This window comes from Notolepis coatsorum, assembly GCF_963971535.1.
Source record: "Notolepis coatsorum genome assembly, chromosome: 12".
NCBI lineage: Eukaryota > Metazoa > Chordata > Actinopteri > Aulopiformes > Paralepididae > Notolepis > Notolepis coatsorum.
The window spans coordinates 26,475,480-26,495,884 of record NC_140176.1 but is presented as its reverse complement, the minus strand read 5'-3'; the positions used below and the strand labels follow the sequence as shown (position 1 = coordinate 26,495,884).

Here is a 20,405-nt window from a genome sequence, read left to right as displayed (position 1 = left end):
AGAATGACATTATTCGGATAACCTGCCATACGTCATCTCGTGTGTATGTTTGATTATACAGCAGCACGGTGGATGAATGGCAGGAGGGAGACGTAATCACTGACCAATGTATATGGATATTATGGATACAAATGGATAATTACTCAGACTGCGCATGTCAAGAAGACCGTGTTGCAGGAAGTCGGTGCCAGTTCGGACAAGTCGTAATACACAAATAAATAAATAAATAAATAAAATGCCGTAAAAGCCGCCATTGAAAATAACTGATTCGCGTACCGGTAATGAGACATTACAGTCACAGGCTCACCGCCAGGTCCATCGCCTCTCTAGCCCACAGAGCAGACGGGTAGCGAAGTGTGTGAGAGAGAGGGCTGTCTCTCGAATGCAAATACTGTTGCGAAACTTCATGGAAACCGAGCACATATGCACGTATACACTACTGCCGCTCTGCAGATATACCCTACTCACTGCCGCAGCCACTTGACAGACAGTGCGCTTACGACGCGGTGGGGGACGGACGGGGTCTGGTATTCTGCTGTGGAGTTCATGATCCCATGACGCTTCTCTCCCCTCTCACTGGAGTAATCGAGACGGTCCGGCTTCGTGAAGGGCAAGTGGGCAACCTAAAAAAGGAACGCCAAAATGGTTCAGGCCACCAGACAGACCCGGGTGCTGCTGCTCGGTGACATGGAGAAGCTGGAGAGAACCCTGTTCCGCCTAGAGCAAGGTATGGCTCTCTCACACTACTACAGCCTGCAACGGGCATTTCTCTCCTTGCAACGATTCTTTTTAGCAATACTGTACATCGCATCCAGTACTTGGTTGCATGCATTTTGACGATATGTATCCATACACAACGATACGAATGTTGTTGTTGTTCTACCAAGAGAGATGACATTGTGGTATTATTATTTGTTTTTTTGAACTTAGAATAAACACCAATGACAGCGTTTTGCATAATACAAGTGAAGCTCATTTTTAGTGTATGCACACACTGACTTACTGTTGTACACGGAACTTGACCAATGATGTTGCAGAATATTTGGGTTAAATATTCGTTGCTATTTTTAGATGCCCATATGCCCGTGTCTGTTTGCTAATGGCATGTCATTACTTGAATATGAGGCACATGTTCTCACTTAAGGACTTGGATTACAGTATAGCCTATATTGATATCAGGAATACGTGGATAATATTTGTGACATTGCCTTGATATTATTAGGGGATACACTGAACCACTCAATCGATGGACACACCCACTCACACAGCAATGCTTTTGACACGCCCACCCACCCCCAGTCTGTGTACACACTGTACAGATGATCAGAGTACATAGTGTTTAATCCAATCGTTCTTTGTAGTACCGTGTAGTACACGGTGGCTGGTAGTAATTGTGGTTTGCGGTTGATGTCTTTCCATGTTTTGGCCCCAGTATTGGTTACATTGCAGGTTAAATTATGTTTGAATGATGTACATAATGTACAATGTACAGTGGTTCTCAAGGTGGGGTCCGGTGACCCCAGCGATCCTGGATGGGGTTTCCAGGGGGTCCCCAGCTAAATGGGGAATACTAATGAATTAATTAATTTCAATAATATAATATATTCTTCACTAGAAGTTAGCACAGTCAAAGTGTGTATACAATTACTATTCTGCCATCTCCTCTGTTATCTCCCCACCTGCAGTATAGACAATTATTCTTATTCTTTTATTGTCATCTGTTGATAATATATACATGTATGTTCTATGACCCTGCCTGTACCTCCCATCCCCCTCCCCTGTGCTGCTATGACCCCTGAAAAACAAAATTAACTGAACCGAATATAGAATATATGATATCTATTAATCATTTCACAACTGTGTAGGAACAGCATGATCTTTTCGATTTAGGAAATAGGCCATTTTACCAGAGGTGGCAGCATCATGAAGAGACGACTTAGGCAAAAACATAATTTTCCTCAAAAAGTGACTTAAGCTATTATAGAATAGAATAGAAATACTTTAATAATCCCAATCGTCAAAAAAAAACCTAGTCAGGTGGGGGTTCCTCAGGGGAGAAGATCTTATCAAATGGGGGTCCCATGTCAATTACATATCAATGCAGGGTCCTTGACATGAAACGGATTGAGAAACACCGTTGTACATTATTTGTCCATTTCTTCTATAGCTCTTGTGGGGAATTGTGGTTGCCCACCAAATGAATATAAAGCAACCATTGCCTCATACATCAAGTCTCCGCTGTGCCACAGTTCGTTACACAATAGTCCCGTTTCCCATCAGGCTTTGAGCTCCAGTTCCGCCTGGGCCCCACACTGCAAGGGAAGCAGGTGCGCGTCCACACCAACTACCCCATCGAGGGGGAGAAGTTTGACCGGCTGAAGTTCCAGGTCCTGCCCTGGGCCAACCCGACCGGCAAGGAGGATGACAGTGACAAGTACTGTAAAGTTAACCTGCAGGTGGCTGGCTCCTACAAGTACTACTTTAGTAGTGGGTATGTACTGTAGCTAGAAGTCTGTCTGTGTGTGTGTGCGTGTGCATGACCATATGTACATGTGTTAGGGCAAAACAATTATATAAGTCATATTATCGTAATATTAAAGAATACCATATCTATATCGCAACGACTACAATATGGACTTTAAAAAAAGAAATTGTAATAACTGAGAGAAAGTGAAATTGAGAATAAGTTAAATGTATTCTCTCAGTATAGTGCTACTACAGGTAAATGTATTCTCTCAGTATACTGCTACTACAGGTAAATGTATTCTCCCAGTATACTGCTACTACAGGTAAATGTATTCTCTCAGTATACTGCTACTACAGGTAAATGTATTCTCTCAGTATACTGCTACTACAGGTAAATGTATTCTCTCAGTATACTCCTACTGCAGGTACATGTATTCTCTCAGTATACTGCTACTACAGGTAAATGTATTATCTCAGTATACTGTTACTGCAGGTAAATGTATTCTCTCAGTATACTGCTACTACAGGTAAATGTATTATCTCAGTATACTGCTACTGCACATTAATGTATTCTCTCAGTATACTGTTACTGCAGGTAAATGTATTCTCTCTGTATACTGCTACTGCCGAAAGCTGGTTAAACTACATGTCAGCGAAATGTAGCTTCCAAACTTAATATTATACTTGTTACACAGTAATACTACATGAATTGATATCACAATTGCAATATCCAGACACAGAAAGGGTACAGGCTAGTCCTTGTGTATAGAATGAGTAATTATTTATCGTAATAAAGTATTGAAATAAGACCAGTGTTATCACGACAACGTGTACTAGAATCACACCTGTAACCCAAACCAAAATGAGGTCCAATCACCATTGCTCCAGGAAGTCTAGTGTAAACACTGATGTGTCTGCGTGCAATACGTTTCTCACGTGTGAGAAGAGATATCCAGTGTCGTTGTTGCTATGCCCTCTCATGTCACAGGACCGAGGAGAAAGTTGGCAGTGGCTACATCGTGGTGGACCCGGTGCTGCGAGTGGGGGCCGACAACCACGCCCTCCCCCTGGACTGCATCGCCATCCAGACCTACCTGGCCAAGTGCCTGGGCCCGCTGGACGAATGGCCCGACCGACTCAGGGTCGCCAAGGAGACCGGTGAGAGTGGCGGCATGGGAAAAGGGAGTTTAAACAAGGACATGGATATGGACCAACAGCTAGGCTAGTTAGTCCGTATGTATTTAGGCTTCCTGGCTCCTAGTGATTGAAAGCATTTAGAAAAGTTGCACTCGTGGCCATTGAACCATTGCACAATATGTGCAAAAGGAATGACCCGCCAACTACTTTGTGTATGTTGACTTCACAGTTATGACAGTCCAAAGAAATTGGCATCGAAATATCAAAGCATTTCTGTACAAACTTTTTCTGATCAATTTGTAAAATAGATAAATAAATACTTGGAAATAATCTATCAAACCTGAATGGGTAATTGCAAAAAATGCACTGGGTGTCGACCTGTAAAGGCTAAAGTTGACTTTGTGGAGATATAATAGGATTTCATCAGACATCAGCCATATATTCTGTAAATACATATCAGTCATTTTAGCTTTGATTCATAATTGCCCTTCTCCATGGATCTTGATCCGTTTAGGCTACAACATGATCCACTTCACGCCACTGCAGAAGCTGGGTCTGTCTCGCTCCTGCTACTCTCTGGCCGACCAGCTGGAGTTAAACCCAGACTTCTCCCCTGAGGGCAAACACTACACCTGGATGGATGTAGGGAACCTGGTGGAGAAGCTGAAGAAAGACTGGAACATGGTGTGCATCACGGACGTGGTCTACAACCACACTGGTTAGTAGTAGCTTGGCACCAAGTACCTTATCACACTACCTGCTCTACAACCACACAGGTTAGTAGTAGCTTGACTGGTGGCTGGAGTCTTTGATAATTATCTTAGCCTTACCCATGCACCGCTTGTTGTAAATGTTCTGGAGAGTGGGAAGCCCCCCTCCAATTGTGCGTTCGGCTGAACGGGCCACTCTCTGTAGTCTGCTATCTTATCTCTACAACCACACTGGTTAGTAGTAGCTTGGTGGTCTACAGCTACACAGGTTAGTAGCAGCTTGGAACCAGAAATACCCTATCACACAACCACACTGGTTAAGAGTAGCTTGGCACCAGAAGTACCTTATCATACAACCTCACACACTCTTCATCAAAGGCACAAGGGTCTGGACCTGATGACAACATATACTGTAGTAGACACTATAGGCTAGTAGAGATTAGTTAGGTTAGATTGGTGCAGAGAGGTTGGACCAGGCTAGTGCAACTAGTAGCCAGGATTTCAATGAGGACAGATGATAGCCAAATAGCATATTGCCTTTCTAGCTCATCCGTGGTCCAAATGATAAGATATCAATTAGAATTGACCAGCACAGCGCTACATGATAGCAGCTTAGAATGACTTTTCCATTTTCCTTACTTTTCCATTTTCGTTCTTCTGATATTTCTATTGAAATCGCCCCTCGCATTTTATGACTCAAAGAGAAGCCGCCTATTCTCGGTCCTTGCCCCACAATGGTGGAACGAACTTCCCACCACAGTTGGGACAGCCGAAACACCGTGCAATCTTTCGCTGTCGACTAAAGACACACTTCTTCAATCAATATCTGAAATGAGAAAAAATTATCATAATAATAATCTAACTCTAACTAACCTTACTGTCATGCACTTGTCCTAATACTAACCTACACTGTAGCACTCAACACTTTGATGAACATTGTTACTCAGCTGATAGAGTTGTACCCTTCCTGCTGATTTGTTGTACAAAACGTGTAAGTCGCTTTGGATGGAAGCTTCAGCTAAATGACAAAATGTAAATGTAAATGACTCCATCATCGTTTATTTAAACTACAGGTTGGACATTTCTTTTTATATTCACAATTTCCAAATATTCTTCTCAGTTCTCAAAAGTCTTTCTCGTGACCACCGAACTAGAAATGGTTGGCTCTCTAAATCCCACAGGTTGCCAAGATCAGACAAGCTAATAAAAAAAACACACAATATACAAACTTTGTAACAGAACGGTTAGAATTTGTAACAGACTAGTTGTCTAGAAAGATTCCCACCCCTAATTAATGCCATTAGAATTTCAGCGCGCTCGCCTGGCTGCCGATAGAATCAGTTTCACTGTGACTGACTGTGAGATCGTTTTATTTTTGGTTGTTTTGTCACATCAGCCACATCATCTTCTTTATGTTCCATCCGTGTTGTAGGCGTTCACACCAACACTCGTATTCAGCGGGACTTTGCGCTTGCCGTCTTTTCCAGAGTCAGACAAGAAGATGGATTCCAATTTCCTGTCTGTGTGTTCAGTAGAAAGCTATCCGGCTGTAAGCTATAGCCTAGCTTAGCACAAATTAATGGAAGTGGCCAAAAACACCTCTCCCAGAGTATTAAGCTAGGCTAGTGGTCCGTATCCACTTCCATTCATTTGTGCTAGGCTAGTTTGCAGCCGGATAACTTTCTACTGAATGCACGGTATCCATCTTCTTGTCTTGACTCTGGAGAAGACGGTAAGTGCATTTCCCATAATGTTGGCGTGTTCCTTCTAAGATTAATTATACACCACTGTCGTCGTAGCCTAGCAGCCGGATAATAAAGCATTCCAATCATGAAGCACTGCTTAGTGACTAACGGAACACCGGCATAGAAGAGATGGGAATGGGAGCGCTATGCACCATGCTGCTGTGAAAATAAATCTTCCACTTTTGCCCTTTTGACGGTCCACTTTTGCCCTTTTGATGGCAGACCGGCGTTTCAGCTGCAGCTGCGGAGGTTGCATCACTGTCTGCAGTTTGATCTCTGGCTCTCTAGGCCCTCCTACAGCGTGAAAGTCACAGAGAGAGAAAGGGAACACTGCGCTCCTGAAAGGGTACACTCTGTCATGTTGGGACGGATTGGAATGTCGGCGGAAAGCCCTCCCGTCTCTGATGACCCCCCCCCCCCATATTCACGTGAAGGACTTAAAGGCCATTCTTTCCTGTTGCCATTTTGTCACAGGAAAGATTTGCCTCTAGGATGGAACCCAGGTAGGGTTCCTTGTGACAATATTGTCACCCACTGTAACAGAGAAGCCGTTGTCCTTGCTGAGTTTGCTATTTGATCCAAAGAGAATGGATTCCATTTTACCCAGGTGTAATGATAGTTTATTAGCAAGCCAGGTACGTATTCTACACAGCTAAACTGTCTCTCAGCACAGCATCAAATCGTGTATTTTTCATATTAGTGTAGCTAGGCTTATTTTTCATACCTGCAGACAAGGTTTCTGCCAGTGATAGATGGTCCCTCTTGCGTTTGCCTTTCACAGTCACATACTTGTCCATTTTCTTGCAAATTATGTACAAGACTTTTTTTTTAAGCTCTACTCAGACCTGGCAGGTCGGGTACTGGAACCATGTCATTTCCTGTTTTTTTGGTGTTCTTTCCGAGGATTTACATCTACCAAAAGCACAACTGATCTGTATTGCTTATTCCTCCCTTTTAGCAAGACGTCTCATTCTTATGAACTGGAAAAACGAACATCCTCCCTCATTTGGCAGGTGGATTTGCGATGTAATGTACCATCTAAAAGTTGAAAAGATAAAATATACTCTGCAGGGAACAAGTGGAAAATTTGATATGGTGTGGCAACCCTTTATCTCTTATGTGGAACGGTTGACTACATATCTCACCTCCTGAAACAAGGACACTGTATAGGAACGACTCTGTAACATGAAGTGCTCTGAGAACTTTTTATTTGACTTTTTTTTATTTTTTTTTTATTATTTTTTTTTATTATTATTATTATTTTCTATGTGTCCTGTTCAGTTTTTTTTATAATAAATTTTTTTCTGTTTTGTTTATACGTGTATGTATGTCACGTTTGTAGTGTCTACTGTAATGTCTAAAAAGAACTGTAAAAAAAATGATGTACAAGACTGGAAGTACAGGGCCGGCAAAGGTGGTAGGCTTGTCCTGGATCGAAGTTTTTTCAGAGGATTTTCACACAGCTCAGACCCTACATCCACATCTTGAGCTGCAGAACACGTTGTGACCCGTGTCTCAGCTGTATCCAAGCGCTTTTTGTCGATAAAACGCCTATAGCAAGTAGCGTGAAAACCAGCATCTCCAGGAACATTGGCGAACTCGATCTCTAAACAATGTTTGTATGTCCCCGGAATGGTACGATTCTCGCCTGGCAAGTTAAGTCACCGTTCGACGCAGTTTCTATATGTATCCCACCGTGTCTGTGTAAAATCTTGTTGCTCTGTACTCTGAGGGGAGGAGTCCTTGAAAAAAAAAAAAAAAAAGGTAAGTGTGTCTCCACACCAAACTATTCCAGTTCAAAAGGTAGGCGATACTGCCACCTGGCAGGATTCGATCGGTATTGCAATTGTAACGTAGGCAGATGAGCCAGGGAGGCCCAGGGAGCTCCGGCCGAGTGTATAGAATGGGGATCAAAGGAAAAATATCAAAGGATCAAAACCCGAGTATACTCAGGTTTTGGCGCTCAACCGCTGGCGGCAAAACCCGACTATACTCTGGTATGGCGCAGAAAGAGTTTTGGCGGGTTGTTTACACCACGTTTGGGTTCATTTGCAATGGAATCTCACATTTAAACGTGAGCATTTATTTTTAACAGCTAATAGATTAATCTGCATTTGATTCGTTCATTTATTGAACTGTAACGGGTGTAATTTGAATCATCTAACCCTTCAGAAAACACATCCTGTCTCTGAAAAGTGGTTGGCCTACAACACGGGACTTGCTGAAAGAGAGGCGTTCTGTCTGTGTGCTCTTACAGTATGTCTTCAAAGGGCACGAGGGGTCAGTGTTTAAAGTAGTGGTGCACTTGTCCACACCCTCATCAGGGGGGAGGTTGGTGAATGCTTCTCATGGCGCCACCCGGTCTGCCACATTACACTGGGACACCTGACATTTTGTGGACATGGGATTGTAATGGTGCTTTGAAATGGAGTGGACCGTCTATGACATTATTAGGTTTAATTTTAGCACGAGTCATCAGCTGATTAGTGATCCGACTTTGATCTTTTGTGGTGATGGACTAGCTGCTAGAATGGTGCCAGCACTTTCTTTCTTCTCCTGTAATTGTTTTTAGGCTTAGTACTTTACTTAAGCATAGTATTTTTTGATCTTCTGAAGGACATTTCAACCACTTAGGATAAGTCAAGCACCATATTCCACTAACTTTGTGAAAGTGACTCTATGATCAAGCTGGCTAGTCGGCTTCTGGTGTAAAAAGTTTCAAAATGCATATTCTTCCGGAATTCTCCAGAATTCTTTTTCCAGTATAGATGGATAGACAAATAATAAACCACCATCACAATGCCCTTCCCATATCCATTGTATTTCTTAAATATTGATGATCTGGGTGAATATTTTGTTCTGATTGGCTGGTAGGGGCTATAAACGTCAATATTTGTCAATATATGTAAAAGTCTTTGAATATTTTAGCCCTACAATGGCATCATTGAGTAACACAACAATTACTTTAAAATAACAATTAATAAAAGCTTCTCAATATCATTTGACCTTCAGGGAAATGTTGCACTGTCACAACATTACAATAAATGTCAACAGTGAACTTCTACTGCTACAGCAAGACCTATCTGAAGGCAAAACTATTCTGTTGAGTGAATATCTTAATGTTTCATTAAGACTGAGCTAGCAAAGCAGTTTGGCCTAAAGACGCAGTGTGGAGATGGGTCTAATTTGAGATAACCTACCCACAAAGTGTTTAAGCTAACCGACATGCTGGCACCAGTCGGGTGAGAGAGTAGAGTTACCGAGAGACCTGAAGCTATGGCTTCACCTCGTGGGTGGGGAAATTACCACGTGTCCTTGTGCATAATTTTTCATTAACCTGCTTGTTACACACAGACCTGCCTACCTACACCCACCTCTCCCTCATGAGCACACGTACACACACGCATACACATACACACACACACACACACACACACACACACACACACACACACACACACACACATACACATACCGGTACACACATACATAAATACATACACACACAGTCACACACACACACTCCCTCACCTGCCCTTTTCCACCAGCTTACATGAGTACAGTTTGTTGTTTACATTGATGTATGATATTGCACTAGTTTGGATGAATTTGTGCAAATAGTTGTGATCCGTTAAAGGGGCGGTAGATCACTAGGTCGAGGCGGGCCAATTCCTGCGACGTGTTATAGTCTTTGACTTTCTCAAAATGAGAAAGTCCAACTCCTCCTCCCCGTTCCCTGGTGAACTTCATGCGCCCATCTACTCGTGGACAAACATGTAGTGTGGTGCACCGTCTCCGGGCCAAGACACAGCAACATTTTATGATGCTATTACCTAATCTGACATGGTGAAAGACTAAAATATTGCGTAGTCTGATCCTGGCATAATAATGTCTACAGGGAGGGAACATACTGTACTGGTAGGTGTGCCTTGACTGTAGGCAGCATTGGTTCTGAAACCTTTTCTCAACCTTTTGGTTCTCTTTTCTTTCTCCAAAATCGACATGTAATGGGTCAGGGACCCTCGTTGGATAAGATCTCAACCGAGAATATTGGTTTCTAGATGCGATTTAGTCCAATATTCCACAACTGTCTAGATACCGGAGGATTTGGGAAACCTATTGTTAGATTCGGTGGTCTTCAGCCTCTAATCAACTCTTCGATCTGACCTTCCGTGAAGTCTGCGTTGTTTGTTATCTGTTGATGGTTATCTTACTGGCTGTCACACGCTGTATCACCCCGTTGGTACATCCGTAATCAGAAGAATCAACACTGGAAACGTGGTATTTTTCCTTGATGGTTATGTTTATTTCATAAACACAAGACTCGTACAAGATGGAACAAATTGAAAGTCTTTGAAAGGTGAAGAAACTAAATGAATAATTCTAATAATCTCTCTTGATGGTTGCGGGCTAGCTCCGTGGCCGAAGCCTGTCCTGTTAGCCGGAGCTGGCTATCTGTCCTATTAGTCGAAGCTAGCTTGTCCTCGTGGTTGGGGTTTCCCTTCCCCCTCTCCCAACCCTCGTCCGAGAGCTGGGAGCTCCACTCCTGTCTCGCTGTCAACACTCGTCTGCTCGTATGCTAGTCTGACTCAACCCGGAGCTATAAAGTGTATTTCCCTAGCAACGGCTCTCTCTCTCTCTCTCTCTCTCTCTCTCTCTCTCTACCCTGCCCCCACCTCTTCTAAGTGATGACCAGACTGCCACATCGCCTCTGTGGATAATGACCTTGTCCAGTGTCTTATCTAACAGGCCCTGTCTGTGACTTCCACAGTCTAACTTGAAACACACACGTACATAGGAGCTGTCTCCTCAGTGTTTATAGTTTAACAAGTATAAACTAATATCTATAGGTTGTTATAACCAAAAAGGAAAACCATTGATTTCTTACACTATGATCGCAGTAGTCGTTCTTATTTGTTCTTTCGTTGTGGCTAACGTGTGGCATATTAAATATTAGTGAAGTTTAGTCATTTACCTGGGGACCGCCTGGACGCCACATTGAGACCCACCTCTCTACGTACCTGACGAGATGCCACCAGTGATGACATTGGAGTATTGTAACTCTACAGGAGAGATGTGCACGTCTACCAGAGGATGTGTGTTATTATACCAGAGAATCAATCTGAACTATTGCTGCGGTTGCTTGACTCCGAGGTCCTTTACATTTGACTCAGTATGCTAACACTGCCCACGTGCTAAAGATAGCGGCCCTGCTATTCTATACTGGGATGAAATGCTGAGACTAATGTACACAGCCAATCGGAGATGAGGAGGTTACCATATAGCCTGAGCAATTCAAAATGGCAGATGCCTCTGTATTGTCCCTTCCTGTCACAGGCAGTGGAAAATCAAACACCTTCTACTGGAGTTTTGATTGATTGATTGATTGAAAAACTTTAACAGATTGCAGAATGGGTACAGTACAGTACAGCTCAATACATACAATTGTTAAGGGGATGCAGACCAGAGAAAGACTTTCGTCTTGTTTACATCAGGGTCCCCCATTTTCAATTCATCGTAATAGGAGACCAAACCCCTTCAAACTCAGTTTAACAAAATAGCAAAGGTTGCCTTTTTTTAGTGTAATTTCTTTCTTTACTGTATGTAAAACAAATGAATCTGCAGTAACTATTGTGGGGCTACACGGTCTATGAATTTGTATCCATTTTATGTTTGAAAGGCATCTTCCCACAGTTTTATACATTATTACACATGCATCCTTTGTAGACATATTTGATTAACAACCACAGTGTGTTGCTTCAACCCAGAGAGGAACTGTTTGGACATTTTTTTTTAACAAAACTTTGCAATCTTTTCATCCGAATGCAGAAGAACTGGGGTTTGGCAATTTGAGAGACACGGGTTTTGTCGTTATTCAGTTCCACTTCATAAGAATGTCAACAGTCTGTGGTGATTGGCAACAGTGACCACTGACCTCTGAAGAGAATGACAAGGCACTTTTTTTTTTTTTTTTTTTTATCTTTTATTATTTTTTTATCTTTTTTTATATTTTATTTTTTATCCACTTTTTCTCCCATTTTTCTATATTTTTTTCTCCCATCCCAATTTCGTATCATCCAATTCAACCCTCCCCTGTCACGGACGCTGTTTCTTGCCTCCCACAAGCCGGCTGCAATGTGGACTAAGTCATACATAGCACAAGTCCCCTCCGGTACTTGAGGTAACAGCAGTCGCATCTTTTCACCTGCGCAGCTCGATCTCTCAGTGTCGAGGAGTAACGCGTGGGAGGCTCACGCTGCCCCCGACACTTCCTGATTCTACTGCGCAGGCGCACCAACCGACCTGTAGGAGTCGCTGTCCACAACGCCCGATCCCCACCCATCAGTTTCCCACCCCCTAATACGGCCAATGTGTATTAGTACGGACGACCAGCTAAACTGAAAGCAAATGTGGAGCGCTGGGCTCGAACTGACGAGCCCAGCGTCTCCAGCATTCCGTGGCGAGCGCCTTGCCCACTACGCCACGTAGCCGCCCCATGACAAGGCACTTCTATGATGGCTTCCTTGTTGGTGTATTTTACCAATCATCTCGCCAGTGAATAATTCGACTTAGCCCCATGTACCTGGACAGAAGTCAAGTCATTGGTCCCATCGAGGTGGTAGTATGAAGAGACATTCCTCTGTGTGTGTGTGTGTGTGTGCGCAGAAGGTCACACTGTCACACGTTCCACATGTGAAACATGAGCTGCAGCTTAAAGGAGATCCCCGTGCACAGCTATAAATGGATGTGTGTGTGTGTGTTTGCAAATGCATGTGTGACTGTGTACGAGTCCCCGGTGTACCAAAGATTCTTCTTCTACTTGGAACACTGCACCGGCTTCCGAATTCCTTGTATTATGTACTACATGTATGTACATCATACTACATACTGTTGGCACTTACCTTTCAGTACATGGAGTGCAGTATGTGTGACATAGTACACACAACATACTCAGAGGCGGAAGTGGTCGTTCGTAATAGCAGAAGAAGAACACATGTTTCTACTTGCGGTCAGTTTTGCACACAAAAAAAAACACACATAGGTACTGTATTAACCGATAGTTGCCACACGATCGTTTCAATCCCACAGTTCTTTGCGCCAGGTCAGTTCCTGTGCCATTTTTTTGTTCCAGGTCAGCAGAGGTTTTCCAAATAAACATATAAATCTACAACATACTGGCCACTGAAGCGTCATTTGTGTATTTTTGGGCTAAACTGACTTGCCTAGCTAGCAAGTAAAAGCAGCTGTGATTTTTTCTTCTACCACTTCCACCTGGGTGTGCTGGTCCTCCAAGTAGAGTATGTTGTATGTTGCATATACTGCACTTCATGTACTGAACAGTATGTTGTATGTTGCATATACTGCACTTCATGTACTGAACAGTATGTAGTATGATGTACATACTGCACTTCATGTACTGAACAGTATGTTGTATGTTGCATATACTGCACTTCATGTACTGAACAGTATGTTGTATGTTGCATATACTGCACTTCATGTACTGAACAGTATGTTGTATGTTGCATATACTGCACTTCATGTACTGAACAGTATGTACTATGATGTACATACAAGGAATTCGGAAGCAGCAAATGTGTCGTCTATGTCAGAAAGACACTGAACCCCTACCCGCTCCACAAATGGCTGACCCTGTGCTCTGACCCCTCTGGTGAATGACTACATGTATGTGTGTCAAACAGGGATATCGAGTTTTCTAAATGATTAATACATTAAATATATATATTTTTTTAATCTCATGAACCACCTGTAGAAACACATGCAACCTGGAAACAGTGATTTAATATACCCATCTACAGTACATTCAAGTTTGGGTAAACTTCTCTTCTCTTCTCCTTTCTTCTCTAGTTGAAGGTTGGTTATCAGTTATAATCAAGCTGCACATATTCCAGTAAATTCATTGGGGCCTTCTCCGTCTCTTTCTCTCTCCATCTCTCCATCCACTCCTTCTCTGTCTCTGTCTCTCTCCATCTCTCCATCCACTCCTTCTATCTCTTTCTATCTCCATCTCTCCATCCACTCCTTCTCTGTCTCTTTCTCTCTCCATCTCTCCACCCACTCCTTCTCTGTCTCTATCTCTCTCCATCCACTCCTTCTGTCTCTTTCTCTCCATCTCTCCATCCACTCCTTCTGTCTCTGTCTCTCTCCATCTCTCCATCCACTCCTTCTCCGTCTCTCTCCATCCACTCCTTCTCTGTCTCTCTCTCTCCATCTATCCATCTCTCCATCCACTCCTTCTCTGTCTCTTTCTCTCCATCCACTCCTTCTCTGTCTCTTTCTCTCTCCATCTCTCCATCCACTCCTTCTCCGTCTCTCTCTCTCCATCCACTCCTTCTCTGTCTCTCTCTATCCATCTCTCCATCCACTCCTTCTCTGTCTCTGTCTCTCTCCATCTCTCCATCCACTCCTTCTCTGTCTCTTTCTCTCTCCATCTCTCCATCCACTCCTTCTCTGTTTCTTTCTCTCTCTCTCCATCCACTCCTTCTCTGTCTCTTTCTCTCCATCTCTCCATCCACTCCTTCTCTGTCTCTCTCTCTCTCCATCTCTCCATACACTCCTTCTCTGTCTCTCTCTCCATCTCTCCATCCACTCCTTCTCTGTCTCTCTCTCCATCTCTCCATCCACTCCTCAGCGTCCAACAGCAAGTGGATCCGTCTCCATCCGGAGTGCGGTTACAACCTGGTCAACTCCCCCCACCTGAGACCCGCCTGGGTCCTGGACCGAGCCCTGTGGCACTTCACCTGTGACATGGCTGAAGGGAAGTACGTCAAGCAGGGCGTGCCGGCGCTCATCGCCAACGAGCAGCACATCAACGTGAGTACTCTCCACGTATTATAAGAGGCCTCTCTCTCAGATGTTTTACAAGACTGGAAGTCATTTTAGACCATACCTTTTGATTTATTTTTATTTTCTATGAATGCACCATTGTGATATTTTGAAGTAGAAGTTATTTGCATTTGTTAGCATTGTTAATTAAGTGTGTGTGTGTGTGTGTGTGTGTGTGTGTGTGTGTGTGTGCGCGCGCCCCCCAGGCTCTGCGGGGAGTGCTGTGTCAGGAGGTTTACCCCAAGCTCAACCTGTGGGAGTTCCTGCAGGTGAACGTGGAGAAATCAGTGGAACAGTTCAGGAAGCTGGTCCAGTCAGGTGAGACGCCACAGGGTCCATTAGAATGTGTCGCGGCTTCTAAGCTGAATGGGAACGGGTTCCAAATAGCGGCCCACAGACGCCCCGGCCTGATCAATGCACTGCCGGTTTTGGTTAGCTACTGTAGTTACTCGCAGTTTTGATGATCAGCGATGCAAGGCTTGGGTGGTCCTAATGGTTTTTATGGATTTTTGAGAGTTGTTGCGTTAGGTTCGTTAGACTATTTTGGCTGTGCGTTGTTGTGCCACAAACCAAATCAAAACCTCTTGTGACGAATCTGGTGGGGACCAGACTCGCCACGGTTCAAATACAAACAAATTCAAAAGGTCCACACGAGAGTAATATCAATCAATAGGAATATTTATTGAATTAAGGCATAAATCCAGTTTGATAAGCAAGAGAATGGTCATAGACAGTCCAATGGTCAAAAACACAAAACAGGCTCGCAGACAGAAAAAGGGATTGTTTAATTAATACTCAGGGTAGTCGTCCCGTCCAGGGTCAGTACACAAGGGGGAATCTCAGCCAGTCCAGGGTCCAGTACACAAAGAACACCTACTCGCTTTCTCCTCACCTCACTACCTCTCACCGTCACAACTCTGAATGCTCAATCTCTCTCTCTCTCTCTCTCTCTCTCTCTCTATAACACAACTCCTACAACGCTCAATTTACTCCTCTCTATCCTCGTGTTAAAGGTCCCATGCATTATAAATTGCATGTTTTCCTAGCAATTGGGGATTATATCAATGTGGTCTGTGTTGTTAATTATCATATTGACTCATCAGTCTAGTCTCGAGTTCACAAGATCCTCCCTCACTCAACTAAGCTGTTATGATTTGACAGTTTTGCTGACGTGAATATAGCACTGATTTGCAGTAACGCCCCCTCTATGGTTGTAGCACATAGTGCAACCCGACACTTCCTCAAACAGGTTTTGACTGCGAGGCAGGGAGCGGGCGGGTGGGGGAGAGGGAGGGAGAGAGATGGAGAGAGAGAGAGAGAGAGAGAGAGGGACCAGTCTTCTCTCACACACACGAGCACACAGGTTGTGTGTAAGTGCTCCGTGCCTCCGTGTGTCTCTCTCTCTCTGTCTCTCTCTCTCCCCCTCTCTATCTCTCTCTCTCCCTCGCAGTCTGGAGCACCAGCATATCACTGTAATATCTTTGCGCATGTTCCCACGCGCACGCCCATATTCCGATCCGTACAATAATATTCACAGGGGTATATATTGTCATTTGAAACAAGTTACCAATGCATTGTCCGGTGGGATTATGCCCCCCGCGGCGAAATTAATATCCCCCTCAGTCTCTCTCTGTGCCAGTCGCAGACTGTGTAGATGACTGTCACTCAAAGTGCTTATGGGCGGAGCCAGGCCAACACGGCCTGAAATCCAAAGGGAGAAAAATGTGGCTTTTGAGTACTTGATTAGAAATATAAAACAATGAATTTTTTTGAAATAAAAACGTACAGATGTGTTCAATAGACTCACAGGAATTGTGTAAAGTTGCCCAAATAGTGCAAGGAATAGCAATGCACGTCCCCTTTTATGTCGTCTGTGGGACTGGGTGTGTGCACATGACATGTGTGTCAACTAATTATGAGCAGGTGTATTCTATCAGTACTAGGGGTGTAACGGTACACAAAAACCACAGTTCGGTACGTACCTCGGTTTTGAAGTCACGGTTTGGTACGGGTTTTCGGTACAGTGGGGGACAGTTTCGCAGTTCCACTCAGGGGTGATGTAGTGTGCAGTAACTAATTGTACTTGCAGGGCTGTCAACGAATATTCTATATTGAAATTAATAATCGACTTGTTAAATAATAATATTAGATTGTGAAAAAAACAGCCCCCGGTGGGCGGTCGTTAGTGGTTAACATACTGCTGTATTCGTCCGGTACACAGCCGTACTGAACCTAAGGTCCAGTACTGAAACGGTTCGGTACGGATACGTGTACCTTTACACCCATAATCAGTACTAATCAACTAGTGTGTGCATGTGAGATGTGTGTGACTAATGCTGCGCAGGTGTATTCTATCAGTACTAATCAGCTACTAATTGACTCTACTCCTCCTGTGGCAGAAATATCTCCCATCCTTCACATATCCATGGGAGGGGGGAGGAGATCTGTCACACTCCAAACAAACCCAAAATAAAAAGGCCATTAGAAAGAAATCGAAATCAGTGGGGAAATGAACAAATTAATCAAACAAAAGTTGAGCTAAAACAAACAAAATAACCAAACACGAGACGTGACTGTTGAAGATGGTTGAAGTGTCAGTTCCACTCATTTCAGCTCCACCTGCCAGGTCAATTGTGTCAGTGCTCTGAGTCTAGTCTATAACAGTGATTCCCAAAGTGGGTGCTGCACACAATCTGCCCATTTCACATTCTCATCCTTCATAATACATTTTACCACACAACTTACACAAATTTAATTTAATTACATGTCAAAACACGTTTATAAGCTGATTAAATATAGATCGGCTATTATTCATATTTAAAAACTAAAAACAAAAAAAATCTAATTGAATAGAATACTCGTTGCTGAATGCGTATTTATGTTGCAAAGATGTTTTCTCAACTTTCGTCAAGCAAAAAGTGTTTCCTGCTCGAGTCTCATTGGTTTTAGAATTTCCCCCCATGATGGAAGACTATGACTAGCTTTGGGATCTGTTCATCTCTCAGCTGTTGGTTTGGTCGCCAAATCCAAAGATGAACTAGCCAATTATCAACAAATGGACTGCACAGCGCACGCTAGTCTCACACTGCCAGACCTATCTCCACACTGCGTTTTAGCACGGTGCCAGCAGTATCCCCCCCCCCCCTGTCAAACAGGCTGTTTCCACCTGGCAATGCTGGCATTAAGATTGGATCTGCACCGATGTGAAAATTGTGGCCGATACCGATAACCGATATTAATATTGCTGTTCTGGCCGATACCGATATTTACCGATGTCGATATCTCTGTATAGAAAACACTTTTTTATGATAATCAAATAAAGAGCTATTTTCCAAAATGCATATTTTTTTAACTTTTGTAACTTATTTTCAGAAATGACTGATATTTTGAAACTATTTAAGGCCAAAACATGTAAAAAAAAAGATTTGATACATTTATTTTGATTATTATTATTATATATATATTGTTTTTTATATCTGCCCATATCGGCCCTATCTTTACATTTACATTTACATTTAGTCATTTAGCTGACGCTTTTATCCAAAGCGACTTACAAGTTCTGTACGACAAGACAGCAAGAAGGGTACAACTCTATCAGCTGAGTAACAATGTTCATCAAGTGTTGCGTGTTACAGTGTAGGTTAGTTTATTAGGACAAGTGCAGACAGTAAGGTTAGTCAGGGTTAGATTTTTTTTTTTTTTTTATTTATTTTTTTAATCATTTCAGATAATGGTTGAAGAAGTGAGTCTTTAGTCGACGGCGAAAGATTGGACGGGATTCGGCTGTCCTAACTGGGATGGGTAGTTCATTCCACCATTGTGGGGCAAGGACTGAGAATAGGCGGCTTCTCTTTGATGACCCTCCGGGAGCTTGGATAGGAGTAGGTCTGAGGCGGCCAGAAGATGCAGAGCGTAGGGGTCTTGAGGGTGTGTAGTTAGAGACCATTGACCGGAGGTAGGCAGGAGCGGTTCCCTTTGCTGCACGGTATGCTAGGTCGAGGGCCTTGAAGCGGATACGTGCAGCAATGGGGAGCCAGTGCAGGTCCCTAAGAAGTGGGGTGACATGGGCCGACTTCGGTAGGTTTGATATCAGGCGGGCCGCTGCGTTTTGAATGAGTTGAAGAGGCTTGGTGGCAGTGACCGGGAGGCCAGCTAGCAGTGCGTTGCAGTAGTCGAGGCGGGAGATGACTGTTGATTGGATGAGGAGTTGGGTGGCTTCTTTTGTCAGGAAGGGGCATATCCTTCTGACGTTGCGTATCTTGATATCGGACCGATATCGATGTGTAAAAAAAACGGCCAAATCGGCCGATATATCGTGCATCACTAGATCTGGGTGATCCGAGTGGACAGCTCAGAATACTCAGTTCATACTTGGCTTTGGAATGTGTCTCCACATGCTTCTCGAGTGACCACTTGTGATTGGATCCTGTTTCCCCGCTCAATAATATGCAAATAAACCCTTAGGCCGACGCCTACATGAAGACTATGTAGATAATGTAATAGAGCACATGCAGTGTTGCCATTACAATGTACAATGGAGGGGAAAATGGAGAGGCGCCACACTAACCTGCTGGCCATTTTCATCATAAGATCTCTCTCTCTCTCTCTCTCTCTCTCTCTCTCTCTCTCTCTAATCACCTTCACGTTTGAAATTAATAAGGATGAATAAGTGCCAATTATGTACACACTCAGCCTATATATATATATATATATATATATATATATATATATATATGCTATCTACTCATCCTCCTTCCATATTCTCATTGTGGATATTAGCCTGCACCTCGCCTGCATTCTGCATGAATTTAGCTTTTCCATTATCCAGAGGATTCGAAAGCTAGTAAGATATAGGAAACACGGTGCAGGTAACAAAACCACTCTTCAGGCGATAGAACATAGGAATCATCAGAAATTGTATTTCCAAGCAATAGATGCATGACCAGTGAGTGTCTCCAGTGAGTGTCTCCAGCGATGACAGCCGTCTACAAAAGCTGATCAATTGAGGCACAACTTCAACCTTCTTCATGTGAGCAGTGTATATTTATAGCCTGGGCTGCTGAAGGGGTGCTGCTAGCTAGCTCACATTCTGATAACAGAAAAACTCTATTTTACTTTGGATTTGTTCAACATAACTTTTTTTTATTTACATTTTTTAAAAGTGGCAGCCTTTTATGGGTGTTTCAAGGAATTCAGACATGGTAGATGAGGCCAGCTTGTGCTATTTGAGAACTCCAGAAGACATGACACTGTTGACTGCACAACCCTTTTTATTTTCTTCCAGGGCGCATTTCCGTACACACTGTATTTATGTGGCCACCTGTGAATGTGGTCTGAGCGGCCGGATCTCCATGCGTCCTCAATGTGCCTTGGCTACGTTCCCACCTGTACTTAGAGCTGTCCAACCCATCAGCCGGATCAGATCTTAATGCCAGGTGGAAACGGGGCCAAAAAGTGCTGCCAACGTGCTGTCACCTCTCCCAACCCCACATGTCATCTCTCT

The 20,405-nt window shown here is 43.4% G+C and overlaps 1 protein-coding gene across 2 annotated transcripts in view; it reads left to right on the top strand.

The window, feature by feature from the left end:
- Positions 1-471: 471 nt before the first annotated feature.
- agla (amylo-alpha-1, 6-glucosidase, 4-alpha-glucanotransferase a) overlaps positions 472-20,405 on the top strand; it is a 56,496-nt gene continuing 36,562 nt past the window's right edge. For both annotated transcript variants that reach the window (XM_084326200.1, XM_084326201.1), the window contains exons 1-6: positions 472-727; positions 2,281-2,491; positions 3,455-3,624; positions 4,118-4,321; positions 14,709-14,890; positions 15,109-15,220. In XM_084326200.1, the coding sequence (XP_084182326.1) occupies positions 643-727; positions 2,281-2,491; positions 3,455-3,624; positions 4,118-4,321; positions 14,709-14,890; positions 15,109-15,220 (964 nt within the window). In that variant the 5' untranslated portion in view covers positions 472-642. The remainder of the gene's footprint in view (positions 728-2,280; positions 2,492-3,454; positions 3,625-4,117; positions 4,322-14,708; positions 14,891-15,108; positions 15,221-20,405) is intronic.